This window comes from Lissotriton vulgaris, chromosome 10 (assembly GCF_964263255.1).
Source record: "Lissotriton vulgaris chromosome 10, aLisVul1.2, whole genome shotgun sequence".
NCBI lineage: Eukaryota > Metazoa > Chordata > Amphibia > Caudata > Salamandridae > Lissotriton > Lissotriton vulgaris.
This window is the reverse complement of record NC_141698.1, coordinates 114,958,928-114,985,750: the sequence shown is the minus strand read 5'-3', so window position 1 is coordinate 114,985,750 and position 26,823 is coordinate 114,958,928. Positions and strand designations below refer to the sequence as shown.

The 26,823-nt window shown below is 44.9% G+C and overlaps 1 protein-coding gene across 2 annotated transcripts in view; it reads right to left on the bottom strand.

The window, feature by feature from the left end:
- The window catches only part of SMURF1 (SMAD specific E3 ubiquitin protein ligase 1), a 384,967-nt gene that overhangs the window by 56,448 nt on the left and 301,696 nt on the right, over positions 1-26,823 (bottom strand). For both annotated transcript variants that reach the window (XM_086940654.1, XM_086940655.1), the window contains 2 exons: positions 2,300-2,501; positions 620-704 (listed from right to left, as the gene is read on the bottom strand). In XM_086940654.1, the coding sequence (XP_086796780.1) occupies positions 620-704; positions 2,300-2,501 (287 nt within the window). The remainder of the gene's footprint in view (positions 1-619; positions 705-2,299; positions 2,502-26,823) is intronic.

Here is a 26,823-nt window from a genome sequence, read left to right as displayed (position 1 = left end):
AGCAGAAGAATGCTGTCAAGAAGCTGCACATCACCACCTACAGGCGCACAGATGTATTGCTGATAAGTTTAGGGAACCAGTTTGAAATCTGGGGAACACAGAAAAGGTGAGGCATCTGCAGTTAGACTAATCTATCAGAAAATCGAATTAAAAATAAGTTGCAAAAAAAAAAAGTAACCCATTATGGTCTAGTGCGTACTATCTATAACCATACTAGGATTGTCAACTCTGACAATTATCTTAAAACATAATGACTCTTTACAATTAATTTAGAAGGTCGAGCCATCCACTCTACGCCATATCTTGTAAAAATTAAAATGGCATAAAATACATATGTACAAATTTACAGTGAAGTAAAAAATAAAATAAACCTTTCTAATACGCTATGGTTTGGCTATTTAGAGGTCGCTATAAATTTAACCTTTAGCAGGCCTGTAGGACTCAAATTAATGGAAAAAGGACAGGTCAACCCTCAGGGGATGACTGTCCCACTGATAACTACAAGAACGTATACTGTTGGACAAACATCGTCAAATAAGGTTAGGATGAGGAGACTTATGACAAAGGTACATGAAAATGAAATTAGGCAAATCATGTGGAAAATTAATTTTTAGCTTACCAGGTATGAGCTTTAGGTAGGTTGTCTGTGTTGGCATCAATGAGGTGAATAGTAAACAGTCTGGGGCCAGCAGCTCCTGTAGAACCTTACAAAACATTAACATTTTTGAGCAACCATGTCAAGGTATGTTGAACATACAAAAAGTTTATGATTATTGCGAAGTAGATTAATCCACAAATGTATTTATGATAATGCTGCTATAACTTAGTATGCTTTTGATCTTGCACGATTTAGTATTATTAAAAAGAAAATTCGACAGTGACTTTTCTCCTCCTAAATGAATGCCTTCATACTAGAGGATTTGTTCCAGACAACATATCTTTGGAATGTTTAGCAGTTAAGTAATTTTACAGTACTGAATACCCAGAATAACATTTCAACCATAGTGGGACTAAAGTAGCCTAAAAGTTGTCAGCAGCTGCATAAGGGCCATTAAAAACCAGCTGCAACATTATTAGTCCGAGCCAAATGCAAGGGCGAAATACATCTGCCTCAAACTTCAATGAGATATATTGACCACCAAGTTGAACGGTAAGACTATTAAACATTCCTCCCCTTGAAGACGGAATGAGTTAAAATAAAAACCATCTCAGGAGACAGAGGGAGTTTAATCCAACGTCACCCCCTCCCCCCACCCCCCCATTTTCCATAATCCCTCCTCCTACAGCTCTCTGCTTCTTTTCGCTGTCCATGTTTGACAGTGCATGGCATGGCCACAGCAGTAACTAAAAAAAAGGACAACAGGATCTGTGCAATTAGTCAAACGTATCTGCAGTCACTGAATCTCCCTTGGGTGGGTCCAGTTGAATTTATTCATTTGCAACGGCAGAGAAAGACACTGGAGCTGTGAAAAAATTCCCCCTGCAGATTGTGCCATAGTAAATGACAAATGCAGGATTATACCTCTCTTCCTCGTCCTCTGCCGCTCTCTTCAATGGCCCAATGCTCTAGAGACCTGCAGTATATTTGTATGCATCGTCTCAAACAGTGTAAATGGTCTACAGATTTATGATATCAGAGGTAAGGTCTATTTCCTAGATTACAGCTTATTACAGTATGTACTTTGGTATTTGATTATCATGCTCAGACATATATAAATGCACTATTTATCGTCCATTGCACTATCATAATATTACATACATGTCAATCTGTTTACCAATAATTTTCAGTATAAGGGAATGAAATTACATCAATGAGGTAAGAATTATGATAATGTATTGTGAGCAAGACACGGCCTACAAACTATCATGCACACTCTGCTAACAGACTAGGTTGGAAGTGGAGGCATCCAAGATATTTTGCTAACCAGTATTAAATTACCAAATTCTAAAGTAGCAGACAATCCTGAATTATTTTTATTCTAAGTAAGGTCACACAACTCTCTATCAAGAGGATAACTATTATTCATGTACAATATGAAAAGTATTCATGCTCCTTTTTATGGCACTACTTAACATTGAATTGGGACACAAAGAAGACTGAACGGTCTATGGATGCTCACACTAGTTAAGACGATCAGGCATCTCAATGATCAACTGGCATATTAATGTGAACCCAATGAATTCCAACATGTAACCTAGAGGGCGTAGACCAGTCTCTGTGGCAAATAGTGTCAGTGGCAAATACTTTCATAAAGAACTATCTTTCACATCAGATTTAATAATTTTACTTCAGACTCACCTTGTAAAGCCTTGAATCCCTGTAGAGGAACGCGGGTAGACCCTGTCACAAACTGGAGAAGCCGTGCTCTTCTTTCCTCATCAAAGGTCTCCACAGCCTGCCAGAACCACTTCACGATATTGCTGTCTGCCATACAGTGTTTAAGACGTGTGTTCACCTTCCAGTCATTCAGATCAATCTTATCTAAACCACCTATGATTAACTGTAAAACAATTGATAAAGCAAAACGAAGTATAAGAATATGCCCTTCAAAAGTTCTAATGGAAAAGTTGCATTGAAACACTGGCACGTCTATTTACCAAAAAACAACTTACCATAATAATGGACTTGTCTGCCAAATAAACCTTGGTTAGAAACTACCTCTGTATTCCTTTTCCCTCTCCCAAGGACTTTTGTAACTTCCTTCTCTTTGTCCTCACGCTTTCAAAGCCTATCTATATTTATGCCTACCATTTTCCTATTTTATGCCTTGAAACTGGTTGATTTTCTAGTATTTGCCTGCTTTTTATAAATAATAAAACTCAGACACACGAGTGAAGAGTGGGGCTGCGCTGCTCTCATCGCCAAGCCACTCAGAACAAAAATGTCCTGCCCACCCGACTAGTGAAATATGTTACACAATCTGCTGATCACTTTCTAAATCAAGATAACTAGAACTATAGACAGTGTATTTGACATTTTCCTCAAAAAAATTTTGGGGGGAGAACCACGTGAATGCGGATTGTGAAATATGGAATTATTGTTTCAAGTCTACAGTTAGACATCAGTGAAGACCCTGACAAAATCTATTTGAACTTTTAAACCACTAATACACCTTTTATCATACATTCTCAAAGAAGTGATTGGCCTACCCAAATGAACGACTATCATGGGTTCTAAAAGTAACAGAAGTTACAGTGTAACTTACAATAAAATACAGAATTAATGGTGGCAGTGGGAAGGATTTCCACTTCAAATAATGATCCTCAGAGAACATTTTCTTCATCATATTATGCTCTAGCTGTGTTAAATACCACTAAGTATAATCTAGGTAACTTCATACCCAACTTAGAAAAGGTATAACCAAAAACCATTGTGGAGGGTAATAGATTCACTAAATATAATATTCTTCTGAATGCACAAATGCCAAATATCTTACTTTTGAAGTAACCTGAAGATCTGGCCATAATGTTAACACTGTTTTGAGAAATGTTTTAACTGCCAAAAGCACTTTCAATAAGAGCAGTTGTTTGGATTGTACTACAGTACAACAGCAACTGTGCGTTGAACGATTAGTATTTGGAAACCATGCCCACATTGTTTACACTACTTTTCAACAGCCTCCCAGGCAATCAAAATGCAATAATCTTGAATTCTTCGCCCAACCTAATAGAAAATGTTAAAGGCATGTGCAGGCACAGAGTGACTGCTAAAGTTAATGATCTTATATGGACCAACAGACGTTAGGCACTTTTGAAATGAATTCACAGAGTTGTAGACACCAATTTATATGGAAGCATGAAGTCAACAACATGTAATGTGATGTGATTTCTGTGTAGTTCAACATTCACCATTTCTTTGGCATCCTGGCACTTCAGGTTCTCAGACAGAATGTAGACTACAAGGAATATGCTACTTTCCAGTATGCATCTGTTCTTGGCATGTAGGGCTGCTGACATTCATATCTGTGCATAGATTGCGGCCTAGTGTTGGGTCCGAATGATTGCACCTTGTTGTCCTGGAAGAGTCTTCGAAGTAGCACGAGATAGGCGACTCCTCCCCTCCCTAGACTACAGTGCGCATGGGCATCGTCTCCATGCTCAGATTATTTTTCGCTATTGTGGCAGAGATGGAGATAGTAAAGTAAGAGATGGCCATGCAGAAGATAATGCTGCAGCTGCGACAGGCACCGGGTAGGAGGGCGGGCGATATGAATGTCAGCAGCCCTACATGCCAAGAACAGATGCATACTGGTAAGTAGCTGCTGAATTCATATCTGTGCATAGACTGTATAGCAGTATCTCCTCTAGCGGTGGTTACCTGTGCCAGCTGCATCAGTTTGAAAAAGAGTTTTGGGGACAGCCTGGCATACAGCAGCTTCCTGCTTTGCTTGCACGTCTACACAGTAGTGTTTTGTGAAAGTGTGTATGGTAGTCCATGTGGTTGTTCTACATATGTCTTCAAGAGGAATATTCCCTAGGAAAGCAATGGATGCCCCCATTTTTCGCGTAGAGTGTGCTCTTGGGGGGACAGTTAAAGTGCATTTAGCCTTTTGATAACATATTTGAATGCATTTAACGATCCATCTGGCTATTCCGGACTTTGATATTGGATTTCCTTTATGTTGTGGTGAAAAAGCAACAAATAATTGCTTTGTTTTCCTAAATGATTTCGTTCTGTCCACATAATAAAGCCGAGCTCTCTTTACAATCAGTGTGTGTAGGGCTCTTTCAGCAACTGACTGTGGATTTTGGAAGAACATTGGCAGTTCTATTGATTGATTAATATGGAAATTGGATATGACCTTTGGCATAAACTTAGGGTTTGTTCTAAGAACCACCCTGTTAGTATGTACTTGCATGAAGGGTTCTTGAATTGTTAGTGCTTGTAACTTGCTAACTCGCCTGAGTGAGGTAATGGCAATCAAAAATGCCACCTTCCACGTTAAGAATTGCAGTTCGCATGTGTAGAGGTTCGAAAGGAGGTCCCATAAGTCTGGTAAGTACTAGATTTAGATTCCAGACTGGGGAAGGTGGGTGTCTTGGAGGGATCACCCTTTTAAGACCCTCCATAAAAGCCTTTATTGCTGGTACCCTAAACAGTGAAAGTTGTTGCCTGTTTTGAAGGTATGCTGCTATAGCAGCAGGGTGTAGTCTTATGGAAGAGTATGCTAGGTTGCATCTTGGAAGATGCAGCAGGTAACATATAATGTTCTGTATGGAAGCATCTAAAGGGTTTATTTGGTTATTGTTGCATTAAATAACAAATCTCTTCCATTTATCTGCATAGCACGCTCTCGTAGTTGGTCGTCTTGCCTCTTTAATGATGTTCATGCAGTCTGGAGGCAAGTTCAGGTATCCAATTTCTAAGACTTCAGGAGCCAGATCGCTTGGTTCATCTGATTGTGATCTGGGTGTCTGATTTCTCCATGGTTCTGAGTTAGAAGATGGGGTGCGAGGCGCAGCCTTTGATGAGGAACTACTAAAAGTTCCAGGAACTGTGTACCATGGCTGTCTCGCCCATGTGGGAGCAACTAGGATCAGTACGAGTGACTGCTGCCGCAGTTTGCGTGCCACCAGCGGAATCAGTGGTGCTGGGGGAAAAACGTACGCAAATCTGCCTGACCAGTTCATCCATATCGCATTACCGTGTGACAACAGATGTGCGAACCTGGCGGCAAAGTACTGGCATTTTGAGTTTTCGTTTGTGGCAAACAGATCTATCTCTGGGTGCCCCCACTGCCTGAAGATTGGTTGGAGAACTTGGAGGTGAATCTCCCATTCGTGTAGTTGCTGGCTGTGCCTGCTGAGCAGGTCTGCCATTTGATTGTCTTTCCCTGGGAAGTGTTCTGGCAGGGGAAAGATCGGTTTTGGAATTGCCCACTTCCATATGCTCTGTGCTAAGTGGGACAGTTGTGGAGAGTGTGTTCCTCCCTGTTTCTGGATACAGTACATTGCTGTCATGTTGTCCATCAGGAAAAACAGTCTTGCCGTACAAGTATTTTTGGAATGCTTTCAGGGCTAGGAATATCGCTAGCAACTCTAGTTGGTTGATATGCAGTTTCTTTTGCTTGATTGTCCAGAGCCCTTGTACTGTAGTGAAGGAGGTGGGCTCCCCAGCCTGTTAGTGATGCGTCCGCTGTTCGTACTAGTTGTAGAACCGGCTCTTGAACAGTCACCCATTGGAAAGGTTTTGTGGGTTCCACCACTGCAGAGAGTTGTGAGCGCGACTGTCTACCAACACTAGGTCTTTTAGTTGTCCTTGAGCTTGGTTCCACTGCCGTGCTAGGCATTCCTGCAATGGACGCATTTGAAGTCTGGCATGGGGGACAATGAATATGCAGGAGGCCATCATGCCTATGAACTGCATGAAGATTCGAGCTGGAAGAGTGCTTTGGCAGAAATTTGCAAATGAGCATCTGCATGCTGGCTATCCTCGCTGAGTTTGGGTATGCCTTTGCCACTGAGGTATCTATAGTAGCTCCCAGATATTGTTGTGTGTGAGACTGTTGTAGATGCGATTTTGGGTATTTTATGGAAAACCCTAGGCTGTGTAGCAGCTGAAGTGTTTGAGACGGGTCTTTTAGGCACACTGTTGGTACGATTTTGCTTGCATCAGCCAATCGTTTAGGTACGGGAACACATGGATGTGTTGCCTCCTGAGATGTGCAGCTACTGTCGCTAAGAATTTTGTAAAAACTCTTGGAGCCGTGGTCACCCGGAAGGGGAAAACCTTGAATTGGTAGTGTTGACCTATTGTGAACTGGAGATATTTTCTATGAGCTGGATGGATGGGTATGTGAAAATACGCATCCTTGAGGTCTAATGTTGCTAGGAAGTCTCCTTGCTGTGGCAACTGGAGCATTTGCTGTAGTGTGATCATATGGAAGTGTTCCGACAGTATGTATTGATTTAGGGGTCTGAGGTCCAATACTGGTCTGAAGGAACCGTCCTTCTTGGGAATAAGGAAGTATAGGGAGTATACTCCTGTCCCTTGGTGTTGGAAAGGGACTGGCTCTATGGCCTCCTTTTCCAGCATGCATTTCACCTCTTGTTGTAGCAGGGTGATGTGTTCTTTGGACATAGGACGGTGTCTGGGTGGTATGTTTGGTGCGGTAGAGGGGAGTTCTAGGCAATAACCATACTGGATAATTTGTCTCACCACCTGTCCGTGGTAATTGCGTTCCAGACAGGTAGGAATTGTTGGAGTTTGCCACCGACTGGTGTTAGGTGGTCTGGAGGTAGCGTGATGAAGTAACTATTTTGTAGCAGTGGAGGCTCTGGTGTTATTGCATCCACATCCTCTCCCCTTGTTATTGTTGCCCCTATAACCTCCTCTGTTGGAGTTCTTGTTAAAGGAGCCTTGAGTGTTGCCATTGTATGTAGATAAGGTCTGAAGTATTGCCTCGTGTAGCTGCTCTGTATGAGGAGTGTCGAAAGGAACCTCTGTGTTGCTGAAACTGCAATGCACCCATTGATTTTGCAGTTTGTGTCTCTTCATTTTGTCTAAAATGGTGTCAACTGCAGGGCCAAAAAGGAAGTCTTGGTTGGTTGGTTGGTTAAGAATGGTGGACTGCACCTCGTTCTTAAAGCCCGAAATACGCAGCCATGCATGTAGTCGTAGTAAAATGCTAGCGTTAATAGACCTGGCTGCAGTGTCGGCTGCGTCAAGCGCACATTTGATGGAGGCGTTTGTAATAAATGTTCCCTCCTGTATGAGGTCATTAGCTTGGACTTTAAAAGGCTCAGGCAGGTGGTGCATTAAACTTTCAAGCTGGTCATAATGTGTTCCGTCGTAACGATCTAGCAGAGCTTGTGTATTTGCAATTCTCCATGAATTGGAGGCCTGTGATGCTACCCTTTTACCAGAGGACTCTAGTATTTTGGACTCTTTATCAGAAGGAGGAGCCTCCCCTGTCATCTTTGAGTTGGCCCTTTTGCGTGCATTAGCCACTACCAGTGAGTCTAATGGTAACTGACCTCTGATATAGGTAGGGGCTGCTCTATATTTCTTTTCAATCCTGGGATTGATTACGCGTGCCCTGGCTGTATCTTTAAATATATCAGGCACGTGTTTTAATACCCCCTTTAGCATAGGAAGTGTTCTGACGTTTTTCTCCGCCGAAGTAGGGAAAGTGTCAAATAAGAAGTCTTCGTCTATAGGGTCATTGTGCAGGACTACGTTGTGGTACTGCGCTGCCCTGTCTATTAGTTGGTTGAAGACAATGGTGTCGTCAGTAGGTGGCAGCTTTGTTGGGTATGAGGAGACGTCAGGGATGGGATGCGTGTCATATGGGTCAGTTGGCTCTCCCCATGGTTCATTTTGGGGGTTAGGATCCTCTGGATAGTCATAATCATGCTGAGGATCTTCCCCTGTGTCGCCCTTATTGTCCCCATAGTGAGGAGAGTAAGGAGCAAAATGCGTAGTAGGCATAGTGGGATAGAAAGGAATTTATTTTATTTATTTTTTATTTATTTTAAGAATTTATAGAGCGCGACTGTCAACGTTGCAGGCATCCTGGCGCTAATAGAATCCAGACTACAGAAGGCAGCGAAGTATGCCTGGGGAGCGAAGGCTAGCCAGGGAAAAGCCAAGTTTTTACCTTTTTCCTAAACTGCATAAGTTCATTAGTGGCCCTAATCTCAATGGGGAGAGTGTTCCAGAGTCTGGATGCAGTCACCTGAAAGGATCTGCCACCAGCTCTGAACTTCTTAAATCTGGGAACAACTACCAGTTTAGCATCCGATGAGCGAAGGTGTCTGGAAGGGGTGTACCAGACAAACTTGGACCTGAGGGGGACTGGGCCGCATCCGTGAAGAGCCCTAAACACAATGCAAAGGGATTTAAATTGAATCCTCTGTCTAAGAGGAAGCCAATGTAGTTTTGCAAGGGCAGATGGACCATGAGATCTCATAGGCAGCCCCAACGCCAATTTAGCCGCCGCAGATTGAACCCTTTGGAGTCTGTCCAGTAGATACTCAGGGGACCCGAGCAGGAGGGCATTACAATAGTCCAACCTGCTCAGGATGGTACATCTAACCACCTGGACGCGGGCATGAGATGGTAGCAGGGGCAGAACCTTCCTGAGTGAGCGAAGGATGGAGAAACAACAGGCCGATGTTTTCTGAACATGGGTGTCCATACTGAGCCCATGGTTCAGCATGACTCCCAGGTTACGGACAGAGTCTGAAGGCCGGACGCTAGAGCCGGATTCCGGGGGCCAAAAATTGTTCGGAAACGGGCGAGGGATCCTTGTTCCAGCGCTAAAAAGCACTTCAGTTTTCCCGGCATTAAACTGAAGCGAGTTTGCCTTTAACCAGCTGGCTGTATTCCTGAGGCAGTTGTGTAAAACCTCCACAGAGATGGACTCCTCTCCTTCCAAGGAAAGGATCATCTGCGTGTCATCGGCATAATTAATAATTCGAATGCCAAAGCCTTTGATGAGCGAGATTAGTGGCCTAAGGTAAATATTAAAAAGGATAGGGCTGATGGCAGAGCCCTGGGGCACACCATGCAGGACGGGGGAGAAGGGGGATTGAAAAGGAGGCATAGAAACCGCCTGCTGTCTGCCCTGCAAAAAAGAGTGGAACCAACTCAGAGCCGAGTCTCTCACCCCTGTCTCAAACAACCGCCTTAACAAGATCTTATGATTAACCGTGTCAAAGGCGGCAGACATATCAAGCAGAATCAAAAAAGAAGCCTGATTTCTGTCTGCACGCCTCTGAAGTTCATCCATGGCGGTGATGAGGGCTGTTTCGGTCCCATGGGCCGGCCGGAAGCCAAATTGGTCCTCGTCAAGTAGGAGAAGTTGTTCTAAGTGGGTGGAAAGAGTGTTACTAACCACTCGCTCGACTATCTTGGCGGGAAAAGGCAACAGTGAAATGGGTCGGTAGTTTTTTGAACACTCTGGGTCCAGAGAGGGTTTTTTCAACAGGGGAGAGACGAGCGCACGCTTCCAGTGGGCAGGAACGGTGCCGGTTATCAGAGATTGATTGCAGATGAGATGGAGGGAGGGAAAAAGCTCGACACAAACTCCTTCCAAATTTTAGGAGGGAGCGGGTCCAGAGGGGAGCCGGAAACAATCTCTCTCGCTATATTAGAAAAATTTTCAAAGGTGAGTGGCTGGAAACTGAGCAAGGGGCTTTCCAGAGTCAAAACCGGGTTGGGTACCTGGTTAGCCAGTGGAGCGGGTCTAGATTCCAGGGAGGAGTCACTGTCAAGGGGGATGTCCAAATCTTGAAGAATCAGATCGATTTTTTCTTTAAAGAATACGGCAAGATTGTCACAAAGATCTTGAGACGGGACAATCTCGTTCTTGCACGCGTCTGGATTGGTAACGCTGTTTAAGATGTTAAAAATACTCCTGGCATTATTGTTGGGATTACAGATCAGAGAGGAGTAACAGTCAGCTTTTGCTCTCACGATGAGGCTTTTATAAGCAAGAATTTTAGTTTTCCATATTTCTTTAAAGGATTCATTGTAATCGCGTCTCCAGTTCCGCTCTGCTTGTTTGCAGTCCAGTTTTGCAGTTTTAAGAGCATTGTTGAACCAGGGGGCAGAGACTCTGCCTCGAAGGATACGATTCTTTAGAGGAGCCCGTGAGTCAACGACCGATGATATGCTGGTGTAGAAAGCATTATAGTTTTCGTCCGCACCCTTGTTTACATCAAAAAGCGAGTACAGATGGAACAGTTCGCCAGAAGAATGCAATCGAGAGAGCGTTTTCCAGTCTCTACATTTGATTTCTCTAGATGGAACTTGTAGCTTATATGAGGCCAGTTTCTTATATAGGAAGAATTTAATTAAGGAGTGGTCTGTCCAATCCATTGGCAGGGTGTCTCCCATTACCACCAAGTCTGGTCCCGCGAAGACCAAATCCAAAAGGTGGCCTGCTTTGTGGGTGGCTGTAAAAACCAGTTGGGAGAGACCACAACTGACACAGGTTTGCAGGAGGTTTTCAAGAGCTGAGTCGAGTGGACCATTACGCCAAAGATTAAAATCCCCAATAATAAGTAACTTTTGATGGGATAAGGCAATATTGGTCAGGGTGGTAGTTACCGGAATGAAGGGTCTAGAGGGAGAAGTCTTAAAGTCCTTCTTCTTTAGAGGAATGGGGGAATGATAGTCAGTGTCCAGTGGTCTCTTCTTCCTATGTAGGATTGTGACTTTACCAGTCTCAGGATTAATATATATTTTAGCCTGGTCATCTGATGGATCTGGATGGAAGAGTTCTTCTTCCACTGTCTGTGGCTGTGTCTTTGATTTCTTCGGCTTAGTCTGTTTTGAATAGACTATTGCCTCTGGGTCTATACCCCCTTCTGTTTAGACGACTTTCGGTGCCTTATTGGTTTTTCTCGGCTCGGACCCTTTGTTCGGATCGACCGGGTTTTTCGGTTCGACAAGCTTCTTGTGCTCTACAGGTTTTTTCGGTTGACTGTCCTTTGTTGAGTCAATGGCTTTTTTCGGTTGACTGTCCTTTGTCGAGTCGATGGCTTTTTTCGGATCGACCGGTCTTTTTGGAGCACTTGTCTTTGGTTCGATAGCCTTCTTCGGCTGTATCACAGGCTTCGATACGGCACTCTTTACGTCGGCGACCTTCTTTGGTTCGGCGACCTTCGGCACAGCGGGCTTTTTTGGCTCGACGGCCTTCTTCGGGTCGGTGCCCTTCGGCTTGGTGGCCTTCTTTGACTCGACGGCCTTTTTAGGTTTGGCGTCTTTTGGCTCGACAGCCTTCTTTGGTTCGGCGCTCTTTGGGTTGACTGCTTTCTTCGGGCCTATAGGCTGTATGGCCTTTTTCGGTTTGACGCCCTTCGGGTCAACGACCTTCTTGGGTTCTAGAACCTTCTTTGGGATCACATTACTTGGCCCTGGGGTCTCTGAAGGCTTAGTTTTTGGTTTCGGAGCCGAGCCGGACGGCAGGGCTGGCGAATGTTTCTTTGGAACTTGGCTAAGGCCTTTTGGCGATGCCTCGACCGGAGCCTTCGGTAACTGGGTAATCGGTGTCGGTGGCAGTGTAGTCACGATTTGCCCCGGTGGGATCTCGTCGTCAGAGTAGTCCTCGACTGACTATCTCTAGGTCCGAATCTTCAGCTTCTGGAGGTTCTTGGTCATCATCGAAGATGTTGTCTGGTTCCGGTGCCTGTCGCTGCCTCTCTTGCCTAGCAGCCCGTCTAATCCGGATGGTTTTATTCGAACAGAATTGGGCACAGGCTGGGCAGGTTTCTTCCTTATGGTCTGGTGATAGGCACTTGTTGCATACTGAGTGTTTGTCAGTATGCGGGAACTTGGAGTGGCATTGTGGGCACCTTTTGAACAGGCTCTTTTCCATCGACAGCAGCCCACGTGGCGTCGAAAAGGCCCAACGGCCCGCGTCGACGACCGGTTCGAGATGGAAAGTTCGATCGAGTCAATGAGTACCGAGCGAAAACAATACCGAAGTCCTTTTGGCCTTTAGAAAAGTTTTGTTTTGATTCTGAAGTTGGAGTATAGGAATAACATCCGAACCCAATGGCAGGAAAAAACAATCTGAGGATGAAGAAGATGCCCATGCGCACTGTAATCCAGGGGAGGAGTCACCTATCTCGTGATACTTCGAAGACTCTTCCAGGACAACAAGGTGCAATCATCCGGACCCAACACTAGGCAGCGATCCACGCACAGATATGAATTCAGCAGCCCACATGCCTCGAACTTAGGAGTTTACCTGATTATAAGGAGGCAGAGCTGGAAGACATGGGGGAGAGTGTTAAGATGGGATTCACAGATGTTCCCTGGCACAAACATTTGGATGATGTAGTTTGAACAGTTAGGGTTACCAAATGGGATGTTCAATTGGAGAAGATCTGTGAACAGGCAGGTGAACAAGAGGAAGGTGGTCTGTCTTGAAGCCCTGCACCTTACCAGTGTGCTATGGTAGAAGCTGTAATGTTTACTATTCTTGAGATTGTGTCCCCTTTTATACCGGTTTTAAGCTTTGCAGTGTGGTGTGAGGTTTTGAAGCTTCAATCCTTGCCTGGGTACATAATACCTGAAATAGCAATATAATGGCCAGTCTCATTTTCACTTCTTTTTATCTTGTACAGGTATCTGTCATGCCTTACTTCCATGTTCTACTGTTCTGTGTACTTCTGTCTAGTATTTTTCTGGCCAAGTGTTACTCTTAAGGTTGCTGGTTCGAAGGTCCACAGGCCTGTGTCTCGTTCACAATGCGTCATATCCCCTAGGCTTTGAGACCCCCTATCTCATTTTTTTTTTTTTTGCAGAGTTTTATATAGTGCGAACTAGACCCGAACCGAATCAGGTATCAGAGCGCTTTACATATCACCAGTTACGTTACATGAGGACACACATTCATTTTAGGCACGGGGAGATTAAGTGATTTGCCCAGAATCACAGGAGGTTTTGGCGTCGTTACCGAGACTCGAACCCAGATACCCAGGTCCGAGGTCGAGCGCCCTAGCCGAGCACCAAGACTCCTTGCTTTTGACGTTCTCTATCTATAATCACCTGCCATTGAGTGCTTTGGCCACAAGAAATGTTCCATCCCCACTTTCTCCTAGTGTCCCTGCATTACCACTTTTGCTGTATTACAGTTCATTGCACCTGAAGAGCATCAAATGCAACTTTGTGTATTTTTGTAATTAACATGGTCTATCCCAGGTAATAATATTGCACAGGAAAACATAAAGGGGCACATGTTATCACAATGTGTGAAACAGGCTGCACTTTAATGTACAGAGCTCAAGGTACCTTGCTCTCTGTCATACTGGCTGTGATGTAAGCTATGTGCAAAACATCTTACATACAAGCCTACCATAGTAAAGAAATGACAAGTTAACTAAAGGCAGAACCTAATAATCAAACATCACTTTTAGATTGAAGTTTAACTCCAAATACACAAACTGATTTGCTTTGGAATTTCAAACGTGTTTAAAGGAGGTTTGAAACCAAACTACAAAACATATCCATTCAATCATCCATCCCATCTTATTCTTCCAAAGAATCCAATGGTAGAAGGGCTCTGTGGCCAAATCAAAAAATCAAGACACTGTCATAGTAAACAGTCTGATCAAAATATGGCAGAAGAAAAACCGAATGAGCAGATTTGGTTGAGTTTCCTTGAACAATTAAGAGTTTTTAGCAGTCTGTATTACTTAAAATGTGAGTAAATTCTGGAATAAAATGAGTTTTAAAGTTTGAATACTGTGAAAGCAGTTGTGTCTTTTGCCCTTAAAATATTGATTTAGTTTTAGATCTCTGCTACAAATAATGTTATTAGTCTGAGGTCTCCAGTATTTGCCCAGACCGTCAGTACTTCCAGGAAGATGATGCGCATAGAATACCAAACAGATGTCCTCTATCTGAAACAAGTGCCACCTCCTGTGGATCACCACCATTCCAATGGTTCAGCAGATCTACTTCTGTGTCGGTTCTAGGACACTGTGCATGTACATTGCTCCAAAAGCAAGCCTGCAGATGTGACTTGTGCAGTAATGCCTAAGAAATCAATGGCCTGAGAGATGGGACAATTCATCAATATACTTTATTCGATATAAATATCATTAAAGTACAGACATACACATACATTATGGCAATGAAACAATAATATTTAATAGGGACGATTTGTAGCTATTTCATGCAGTAAAAAACACAATTAAAAGACAATAAAAAGCACATATATACAAGTTAAAAACAGGGTATTTAGGCATCTCTCAATTATTAGCAATGGTACAATACAAAGATTCAATTCCAGTTGGCTCAAGCATTTTTGTAGTTTAGCGACTTAGAACGGCAATACCAAGCACTTGATAAATATTTAGCTACTCCGCAAACAACTAGAGAACTTGTATTGGTTAGAAGGATGCTAAGAGCAACTCTAAAGTCTCTGACTCCCAACATCAAGCATACCGGTTTCAACCATTTTGCTCTCGCCTTCTTGTATGCTTTACATCCAAACAAGAAATGCGGCAAGGATTCGTTTTTACATGGGCAAGTGCCATCTATGGCCCGCCTTCCTTTCCAACCCTCCACAATTTTGTTGAATTGAAGTGACCCGTATCTCATTTTTAAGAAAATGGCTCTATCTTTAGGTTTTTGGATGAAATCTAAGAGGGGTTCAAACCTCATGATGGGCTTATGCTCTAGGAATTGAGCAGTTAGAGCTCCCTGTGTGTTCCTGAGTTCCTCAGTCTGGCACCACTCCCAATAAATGTTCATAATTACTTGTTCCGGCGGAGGGGACTGTGTAGTCAAAAATTCCTCCAAACCAAGCTTTGTGACCATCTGTTTGAGTTTGGTTAGCCACTGGATCTTGTTCGCACCATTTAATGCGATAAGTTTGTCCCTTACCAAGGCATAGTTTGCTAGTTCTGGGATCCTACGCAGGCGCACCCAGAACAGCAAAGGACGTAGACGAACTATATCTAATATCGAGCGTTTGCCCATATCATAAAGAAGGGGCTTCAAAGGGGTGGAGGTGGGGAGAGAGACTAAGTCCCTTAGAAACGTATTTTCCACTCTGGTCAGATCTATTACATTTTCACTACCCCAAAGTTCAGATCCATAAACTGCAGACGCCAGTGCTTTCCCTTCGTAAACTGCAAGCGCAGGGGCTATGGGCCTGCTTGCAGACATGCGCTGGCTCCTCAGAATAGCACCAGACACTCTTCAGATTAATCAGCATCCTGGAAATGTGAGAGTCCCATTTCATTTTAGTATTTAACCTAATTCCCAGCTAGTCAAAATTCCCCACCACTTCCAGGTAATCCCCATCAAGAGTAATGCTAATTTTATTTGCCTTTTCAGAAGAGGGCAGGACCATTAGCTTAGTTTTAGATGTGTTAATGGTCAGCCCACGTTCCTCAAAGAACAGATTGAATCTGTTCAACAGTTTCTGGAGTCCTGAAGGGGTTTTGGAAAGCAAAAGCGTATAGTCTGCGAAGAGGAGTGTAGGTGTTTTTTCTCTCGCCAGGACCGGGGCATCGGCATTGTCCTCCCTCAAATGGTCTACCACCCCATTAACAAAGAGGGAGAACAATGTCAGGGCCATCACACAGCCCTGACGTACTCCTCGATTCACAGGTACTTTCTCTGTTAGCCGCCCCTGCCTACCCCATCTAATCTTGGCATAGTTATCTTGTTGGAGTTTAGCTGTAAACTCTAGTAGGTACCGCGGGAAACCCATGTCCAGCAGCACCCTCCAGAGTTTATCGCGCGGCACCAGATCGAAAGCACTCTTTAAATTAATAAAGGCCAGGTATAGGTTCCCCTTCTTGATGGTAACAGTTTTCCAATAAGTTGCCCAGAACCTAAATACCTGGTCCATTGTGCCCACATTTTTTCTAAACCCCGTCTGGAAATGGGACAAGAGATTCCCCTCCTCTAGCCACGTGTTTACTCTGTTTATGATGACCCTGCCAACTATTTTTTGAACAGCATTGATTAGGCTGATTCGCCTGTAATTTGCGGGGTCCTCCCCGTCGCCCTTTTTGTAGATTGTCACAACTTCAGCCCCCTTCCATGAATCTGGGACAGGGTAACCATGGAGAATTAGGTTCATTAGCGGGGCAATGTAATCGGACCACAGTTTAGGATCGTGCAAATAAAGATCACCTGGTAGACCATCAGGGCCAGCGGCTTTGGAGGGGACGATAATCCTAATTGCTTCGGAAACTTCCTGTGCTATAAAGGGCTCTGTTGATGCTAGCTCCTCATTGGATAGAGCAACCAATGGTTCTCTCCAAGATTGGCATTTCTCCTCTTTTACACAGTATAGACTAGAGAAGTGGGAGTGCCATTGGTGCTCAGTTATGAGATTCGGGAGTGGCTCAGCTCCTGTCCTATCGTACTTATTTAAGAGAGACCAGAACTGGGCAGAATTCTTCATAGTGGCGGCATCCTTAAGTTGCTGCCAATATTCTTCCTCCCATTCCTTCTTTGCATTAATGATGCAGACTTTATAATCCCTTCTGGCCATCCGCACGGCAGTGGTGTCATTATTCGTGATAGCATTTGCTATAGCCTGCCTCTTTATTCTGCATCCTGTTGTATACCAAGGTGTGCCTGCTTTAATCATTCTTCTTGTTGCCTACTTTGGTATTTCCCATAACAAAAAATGAGCCTATTTTCTCTGTTAGATCCTTGTAGGCGTCCTTGAAATTGGCACTCTTTCCATTGGTGTGCAGCAGGGTACAGGATGTGAGTTCCATTGTTCTTATTTCTACTAGCTCTTTAATACGAATTAGGTTCTCTTCTTGACATACCACCTTATTCCATTTTAATTTGCGCTTGCAATTACACAGAGTCATCTCTTTTCTGGTCATTAGCGGGCCTATAATTCCTGCCCTTTCGTTACCCCAACTAAATTCCATACAGAGCGGATTGTGGTCACTATCATGTGTCTGTCTTACTTCCATGTCAATTAGTTTGCTCCATGAACCTATGTCAAGTAGAATATAGTCAATGCGAGATGGGCAGCTGAGCTTATTGTACGTTATTGCACCATTGGGATCTGAGATTGTTCTACCATTAAAGGCACGTAAATTATGTTCTTGTGTCAGAGCATTTATTTGAGTTACTCTGGGTGTCCATTTTTAGGTCGAGCAGATGTAAAAGCAGGCGTCCTCGAGGGCGAGCACGGCACCACACACGCATGCGCATACACACACACACACAAGCGCCCATGCACGCACCCATACAGAGAACCCGCCGTCGCATATACACACACACACACACACACACACACACACACACACTCCCCCCCCTTACCTCACCAGAGACACACACACGTGCGCACGCACACGCGCGCACACACGTGCGCACACGCGCGCGCGCGCACACACACACACACACACACACACATTCCCCTCACACCCCACTCACCAGGTTCTTCTTGCGTGTCCCTCGGCAGCCAGCGGGTCATTCCGGTTAACAGGCGGGGGCCGTGGGGCTCTCCACGAGCACGGGAGCCCCGCTAGCTAACACGGAAATCCTCCGGCGGGCACAGGAGCGCCTGCTTCCTATTTTTGTCCGGCCCTACCCCCGTCCCAACAAAGGTTGCCTGGCTTCCTGTTAAAGCCGGGCTGTGGCGGTGAGTTTGCTTGTTCTTTTATTGGTTATTTCCCCACACTGGACAAAAAGTTCCAAAATATGTTTTGAGAAGATAAAGCTTTTAGGAAATGGTCTTGACCTGATATTCTCTTAAACATAGTCACTCAATACAATTTTTAACGCTGTTCGTTAAAAATGTATTTTATTAAGATATTGCTAAAAATAATCTGGTGGGGGAAATATTTCTAGCATCTTATTACAAATAAGACCATTTCAAGATGGCCACCACTGTTAGGTGCGATGAAAGATATGCTAAGAAAATTCTATGCCGTCTTCTATTTCCATAGCGCTACAGTACAGGCTGCGCTCTGTGTGTGCCTGGTTAGCAGGCAAAGAAGCAGCCGTCCAGCTAATATTACGTTATCGTCTCCGTGCCTGGGTGGACTTTGGAGGAGCTGGTCATGTCTCTGAGGGAGAAGCATGGAGTAGAAGCTGAGTCCAGCAGTCGGCGACGCCGATCCTCCTCCTCCCAGCAGCAGGATGAGCTGTGCTCCAGCTCCCCCAGACGGAAGCAAGACCCCAGGGAGAAGCGAAGGAAGAGGTGCTCAAGCTCCAGCACATCAAACACGTCGATTCCTTGTAAGCAGCATGTGAACTCTGTGCTCACTGTCTACATTATGTACGACTAGAACGTGTACTCTCTAAACCACGTGTCTCGCCCCTTAAGTTACCCTTTCCCTTTATCTTCACAGCCAGACACATTATGTATCCTAGTATTGGTTCTTATGCGCCCTTAGATAAACTTGAAGTTAATAAATAGACATTTTTCCATACTGAAGTAGCTAAGCAACAATTGAAACAAGACTTCATAGGAAGAAACCAATTTCTGATGAGAATTAGATATTTTAATATTATCTGCTTCCATCTGAATTGAAAATGGTCATTGAGCATTAAAAACGGCGTTCTGGAGTTGCCGCAGTTGTGCACGTGGGTGTGAGGGCCAAGTGAAGGTTGTGAGTGAAAATAAAATAACCCGTTGGTACCCCAAAGATACCCCAATATATTTATTAGAGGGTCCTCTGGGTTAGGTTAAAAACTGGACGTGGATGGATATGCTCTTTATGCTGGAGTGGGAGAAAACGAATAGATCCCCACTTCTCTCTTCCCGTGTGACTATGTAGTGTGATGTGTTTAAGGGGGGTTGGGGGGGGGGGGGGGGAGAAAAACTGCAAGAGTCAGTATATTGGCAATGGGAGAAGGTACTCTACACAAGTTATCATGTGTGGTGAATGCGAGATCCATTTCCAATATACTGACTCTTGCAGTTTTTTTCTCTCTTTTTCCTCTCCCCCCGCCCCCTTTTTAGGTCTCACCTGTCAATGCGCATGCGCATTGAGCTTGCGAGACTATAGGGGCTTAAACAGAGTTTAACTAGACTGGCGATTTGATGCTGTGCCCGTGCGCTTTTAGGTCAATGCGCAAGCGCATTGAGCTAAAATGCGCGTGCACAGCATCAAATCGCCAGCCATCTGTTCCCCAGCTTTGCGCCTCCGCTCCTGCTCTCTCCTGGCTGCTCCTCCCCTAATTATTCACGGCCGGCCGCCGTACTTTCACTTTCACGGCCGGTTGGCCGTGTCTCGTTTTATTTTATTTACTGTCGGGTCTGCGAACCAACAGGATCCGACCCACTTAAAGCACTGTCTCTCCCCTATTCGAGCACTACTCGGTCTTCTTATTATTATGTTTCTTATATAGCGCCTGAATCGACCCCCGAAGGGGTATCTCCGCGCTTGCCTTGGGAACCCGTCCTGGCTTTTACCTGTGAGATAGCCCCTACAGGGCATCCCCAAGGTGAAAGCCAGGCATCCCGCTGCGGGGGGGCCGTTGTGGAGATTAAGCAAGCTTAATGCCCAGAGTTGCAGAGTGTGAACCCATGATTAGGTCAGGCACCGAAGCGAAAATTATCGAGTCCATGGACATTTGAGCTCAAGACCCTGCCGCGTCGGGAATTGAACCCTGGTCCCGGGTCTGACCTCTGCTTCAGGGTCTGCCTGCTCTAACCAGTGAGCCACACTTCTCCTTAGCCTATTATCTACTTAGCCTATTACTACCCCAACCATCTCTTCATCACCCGCTCGTTTCTTTCTCACCTCATCCACCTCTACCTCCGCACTGTCCTAATCTGCACTCCTCGCCCACTGCTCTTTATTTCTCACATCTCCAAACAGTTCCCATCTCTCACTCATCCGTCTGGTTCCTTTCCCTCTCCCGGCACCTCACACTATTGTTACTTTCTTACCTCTGCACCCTGTACCCCATCCCCAGCCTCTGCACTCCACAATATAGCTGGTAATGCACATAAGTTGCCTAATGTATCTATTTCAGGCTTTTGGTGTGCTATCTTCAGCACAAAAATTCAAATGCTGGCGTACTGGCTTCAATAAAACAATGTTTTTTCCGCTTCCTGTCCACTGCATTTCATGGCGGCCATCACGCCTCCAGACGGGAACCAATTTCGGCCCCTCTACGAGCACCTTGCGGCTCGCACGGAAAAGGTCCACGCTATTTAGCAACCTGCTCAGACCATAAGTATTATCTTACGGCTCACCCCTATTGAAGATCAACATTAGTTCCCAGTCAGTACGCACCGATCAAGCCTACTCTATAAACGTTAGGCTCCAATGGTCAAATCGGACCGACCCAATTGGTTTTGCCATTAATCCTTCCGGATGCCTACGCAATTTTGCTAGGCTACTACGGATACAATCCGCAGCAACTAATTTGAACTTTGAACCCCACTGATGCTTGACAGCCACGTCCTGGCTACGGTGTACTGTCCGTTGAAACCAGAACGCGATTTTTTGTGTCACGGCTCACTCGACCAATCAGGCAAAGCTCTTCATTATAGTCCTGAAGATGATCCCACTATACTTTTGGAGATAGGGATCGAAAAGTTCGTTGACTGTTTGTGCAGTACTGCTCTTTCTATGATTTGTATATTCTATGGCAGTTACTGTGGGTTTGAGCTTATTTAAAGTTTCTATTGTACTATAAGCCACCCTGTTCTCCACGTTTGCCTGTTATTTCTTTCCTTTCTATTTTTCCCCCATGTATTGTCCTTCTTTGACTTGGTACAGGCTTGTGCCCAGTTATTAATGTGTGACTTGTCTCACTTTATTCTGTATATAACATTAATTTATGTTTAAAATAAACACTTCTATGTCCGGCTGGACACTGAAGAAAAAAACACAGTCCTTATTTTAAGCCTGTGAAAATTCCTTCGAGCATTACCAAAGCCTAGGACCTTTGTAAAACAAAAATAGGTAAAACCGCATACGTCAGACATGCTGTCAATTCAACAAAGTAACACACCTGTTTCTTGTTTACTCGAGGTGCCCATCCTTACCACAGAACACATAATTTGTTAATGAAGCTAAGCGTTAAAACCCACTATCCGAATACAAAAGATAAATACACGGACAGTGCTTGTAGCTGCATGATCTGTTTGCCTGCTCTCAGTGTTCTGTTAAGCAGTCCAGATCTCCTTATACAGTTACATGTAGATGAAACAGTAACCCTTCTCCCGCTCATAGGCCCATCCAGTGAAAGCTGGTACAGCAGTTATCTTACCCAATGGAACCCCAACATATATGGTATTCGGTTACCCATTTTTGTTGGTCATTGCCGGGGGCGCGAAACTACGTGGAACTATTGTTTCCTTTTCTGTTTTCATGGCGTGGCCCGTCAATTTAAAGGGTGTTTTTTTCCTTGCACATTTATGAAGAGTAAGGGGCTTGGTCAACTGAATGTTGTAAAACTTGCAGATCACGAGTCTGAATCCTCCTGGCACGTCAGCCACAGCATTTTATCCTTCGCATATGGAGAAATGAGCGCCATTAACTAGGGCACAGCCTAGATGCGACAGAACTGCGGTTTGTATAGTTAACAGAGTTTAGTGCATATTCGCACACAAGCTCAAGCTTGGTATAAAGCGCAATGGAAAAACAAGCAATTATTTGTATGCTCAGAACGCATTTCTTCATGTGTGGTAGCGTATGCCACACTTTCAAAAGAGCCGAAAATAACACCCTCACACCCACACCCTCACCCCCCTCACACACCCTCGCACACCCTCATCCTCACTTCCCCTCACACCCCCTCCCTCTCACACACACCCTCACTTCCCCTCACACCCCCTCCCTCTCACACACACCCTCACACCCCCTCAACCTCTCAACCTCTCACCCCTTCACCCTCACCCTCACACCCTCTCACCACTTCACCCTCACACCCCTTCACCCTCACACCCCCTCTCACCCTCACACCCCCCCTCACCCTCACTCACACCCCCCCTCACCCTCACTCACACCCCCCCTCACCCTCACTCACACCCCCCCTCACCCTCACTCACACCCCCTCTCACCCTCACACCCCCTCTCACCCTCACACCCCCTCTCACCCTCACACCCCCTCTCACCCTCACACCCCCTCTCACCCTCACACCCCCTCTCACCCTCACACCCCCTCTCATCCTCACAGGCCCTCACCCTCACCCCCCTCACCCTCACTCACACCCTCACACACCCTCATACACCCTCATACACCCTCACTCACTCTCAGACCCCCTCACCAGCATAGCATAACAAAACTAAGCATAGATTACCAATACACAGCATAGCATAACAATAAAAAAGCATAGGATTGCAAAACATAGCATAACAAAAAGCATAGGATAACAAAACAAAGCATAGGATAGCAAAACAAAACATAGCATAACAAAACACAACAAAACATAGCGTAGCATAACAAAACAAAGCATAGGATAGCAAAACTTAGCATAGAATAACAAAACATAGCATAGCATAACATAACAAAACATAGCATAACAAAACACAGCATAACAAAACATAGCAAAACACAACAAAACATAGCTTAACAAAACATAGCATAGCAAAACATATAGCATAGCAAAACATATAGCATAGCAAAACATATAGCATAGCAAAACATAGCATACCAAACACAACAAAGCATAGCATAACAAAACATAACATAGCAAAACAAAGCATAGCATAATAAAACACAACATAGCATAGAAAAGCATAGAATAGCATAACAAAACATAGCATAGCATAACACAGCATAGCATAACAAATCAAAAGCATAGTATAGCAAAACCTAGTATAGCATACCGAAACAAAACATAGGAAAGCAAAACAAAACATAGCATACAGCATCACTCAGCAACACCACAGCATCACTCAGGGGCACCACAACATCACTATGCGCTACCACAGCATCACTGAACGCCACAGCATCACTCGTTCGCCATCACATCACTCAGTGCCACCACAGCACCAATCTGTGCAACCATTCAACAACTGGTTCAAATATGTTCTCTCAATGTTTCAAGCTTTATTACAAATGTAACAAAAAGATGTTAATATTTCACTTCTGTTCTTGGATTTGTCACAATAAAATACACTGAACATAATCTTAACAAAAGTTATTTACAAAAGTTTAAGCTATTGCCATTAGAAATTACAATAACTTTTATTTAAGAATTAATTAATTAAAAACATTAAAAGACATTGTTATTTGTAATAGCAATACATGTAAGTCACGTAAATACAACACATTGCATTACAAATGCTATCGGTGTCACATTTGCGAAAGTTATAACTATTGGCATTGTAAATGACAAAGCTATTAATTTAGCTATTTTCAAAACTAACACAAATAAAAAAAATTGTCATTTACAAGACAAATAGCTCAAACTTTACTAATGCGAGACCTATTGCATTTCCAATGCTTGTTTAATAGGCGGTAGTGATAAGGACGGGATAGACTGATTAGAGTACTCTTCATTATGTCGTCAAACCTTCCTCGCTAAGGGGTTCATATGTACAATTAAAATCTCCCCCTACAATTACTCCAGATTTTGGGGAAATGGTGGCTAATTCTGCATCCAGGATCCCCTAAGTACGGATCTCCTCTGGACTGACCACAGCTGCGTTCACTTCACCTACAACAAGCCGAAACCCACCAACCACCTCCAACCAACACTGCAAAGAAACTGGAACAAAATCACCATCGAACAGATCTCCTCATCGCTCCTTCTAAACACCCCAGCCCACTCTTCTAACCCAGACCAAGCCACCGCCAACTTCACCCGATGGTTATCCAACACCGCCGACATCCTAGCACCACTGAAAAAACGTCTAAGCAAACCTGGCAGCAAGAAGGCCTCATGGTTCAACGATGATCTTAAGAAGTCCAAGAAACTCTGTCGCTCCCTTGAAAAGGCCTGGAAAAAAGACCCAACCTCTAGCACCAAAGACGCCTTCAAAAACGCCACCCGCATACATCACCAACTAATCCGAAAGGCCAAGAAAACAGCATTCAAGGATCGACTAGACAACAACGCCCACAACAGCAAGGAACTCTTCAACATCGTCAAGGAATTTACCAACCCCTCGGCCAACTCCAACGACATCACCCCTTCTCAAGCCCTCTGCGACTCCCTGGCTCTATTCTTCCACAACAAAATTGCAGACATCCACAACAGCTTCGACAACGAACCCGGAAACCAACCCACCCAACCATATAATGAACATCCTCCCCCCTTGAACACTCTCAACGACTGGAACCCAATCTCCACTGAGGACACCATCCGCCTGATGAACTCTATCCATTCAGGATCCCCCACAGACCCATGTCCTCACCACATCTTCAACAAAGCTGACTCCGTCATAGCACCGCACCTCCGAGACGTCATCAACTGCTCATTCAACTCCGCCACCTTCCCGGAAAGCTGGAAACACGCTGAACTCACCGCCCTTCTGAAAAAACCCACAGCGGACCCCACCGAACTCAAAAATTATCGCCCCATATCGCTCCTTCCTTTCCCAGCCAAAGTCATCGAGAAAGCTGTCAACAACCAACTCTCCGCTTTCCTAGAAGCCAACAAATCCCTCGACTCCTCACAATCTGGCTTCCGAGCAAAACACAGCACTGAGACCGCCCTCATTGCAGCAACAGATGACATTCGAACTCTACTGGACAACGGAGACACAGTCGCCATCATCCTCCTCGACCTCTCCGCAGCCTTCGACACGGTCTGTCATAGCACCCTTTTACAACGCCTCAGAAACATCGGAATACAAGGAAAAGCACTTGAATGTATCACCTCGTTCCTCACCGGAAGAACCCAGAGAGTTCGCCTTCCACCATTCAAGTCCGAGGCCACTGAAGTCATCTGTGGCGTACCACAAGGATCCTCACTCAGTCCCACCCTTTTCAACGTATACATGAGCCCCCTTGCGGCCATCGCTCGCCAACACAACCTCAACATCATCTCCTACGCGGATGACACTCAACTGATCCTTTCTCTCACCAATGACCCCAGCACCGCCAAAACCAACCTACACGAAGGAATGAAAGAAGTTGCCGAGTGGATGAAACAAAGCAGTCTGAAACTGAACTCAGACAAAACAGAAGTCCTCATCTTAGGCTCATCCCCCTCTGCATGGGACGACTCCTGGTGGCCGGAAGCCCTTGGAAAAGCACTCATCCCGACAAACCACGCACGGAACCTAGGCGTTATCCTGGATTCTTCACTCTCAATGAACAGACAAGTCAACGCCGTATCCTCATCCTGCTTCAACATTCTTCGCATGCTCAAAAAAACATTTCGCTGGATCCCCACCGAAACCAGAAAAACAGTCACCCATGCTCTGGTCACGAGCCGACTGGACTACGGTAACACCCTCTACGCAGGTACTACCGCTAAACTCCAGAAGAAACTCCAACGAATCCAAAATGCCTCAGCCAGGATCATATTAGACATCCCGCGTAACGAACACATCTCTGGCCACCTGAAAGACCTCCACTGGCTACCCGTCAATAAGAGGATCACCTTCCGACTACTAACCCACGCACACAAATCACTCTACGACATCGGACCAGAATGCCTCAACTCACGACTGTCCTTCTACACCCCCTCCCGCCAACTACGTTCTTCCAGCCAAGCCCTCGCCACTGTACCCCGCATCAACAAGACCACCATGGGAGGCAGATCCTTCTCATACCTGGCAGCTAAAACATGGAACTCACTCCCCACTTACCTTCGCCTTACCCAGAACCACCTAGCATTTAGAAAGCAACTTAAAACGTGGATATTTGACAAGTAATCCTCCTCTTCCCCCCTAAGCGCCTTGAGACCCTCTGGGTATGTAGTGCGCTATATAAATTATCTGACTTGACTTGACTAAGTGGGAGAGGTTTGGCCTCCTGGAGACCCTCTAGCGTACACATCAAATAGCTCCATTGAGCTACCACATTTGGGGGCCTTGACAGTAATGTGAAGAATGTCCTGAGAAGATAAGGTGTGCACAGTCACTGTCCAGTTCAGGGCCACACTAATCCATACCAACAAACCTCCTGATGGACGGCCCCTTCCTATACTAGAGGCAGGGATAAAGTGAGTGGAATAGCCACACGTATACAAAGGGGATATGCTCCAAGTTTCCTGGAACATGCAGATGTCAAAGCGGTCTACAAAAGCATTCCAATCAGGGTTTGACATGTTTTTTTGGAGCCCCGCTATGTTCCAGGAAACTAATTTGATGGTATTTGTGTTTGTATTGACAACCCTCTCTGTATTAGCCACTTCGGATCTTATTCTTTCTTCTGCTATTGGGTAATAGTTCGGGGCTTTAGCCACTTCCATGTTCTGTTCTTCCCCAGATGATGCAACATCATTTAGTTTCCTGGCC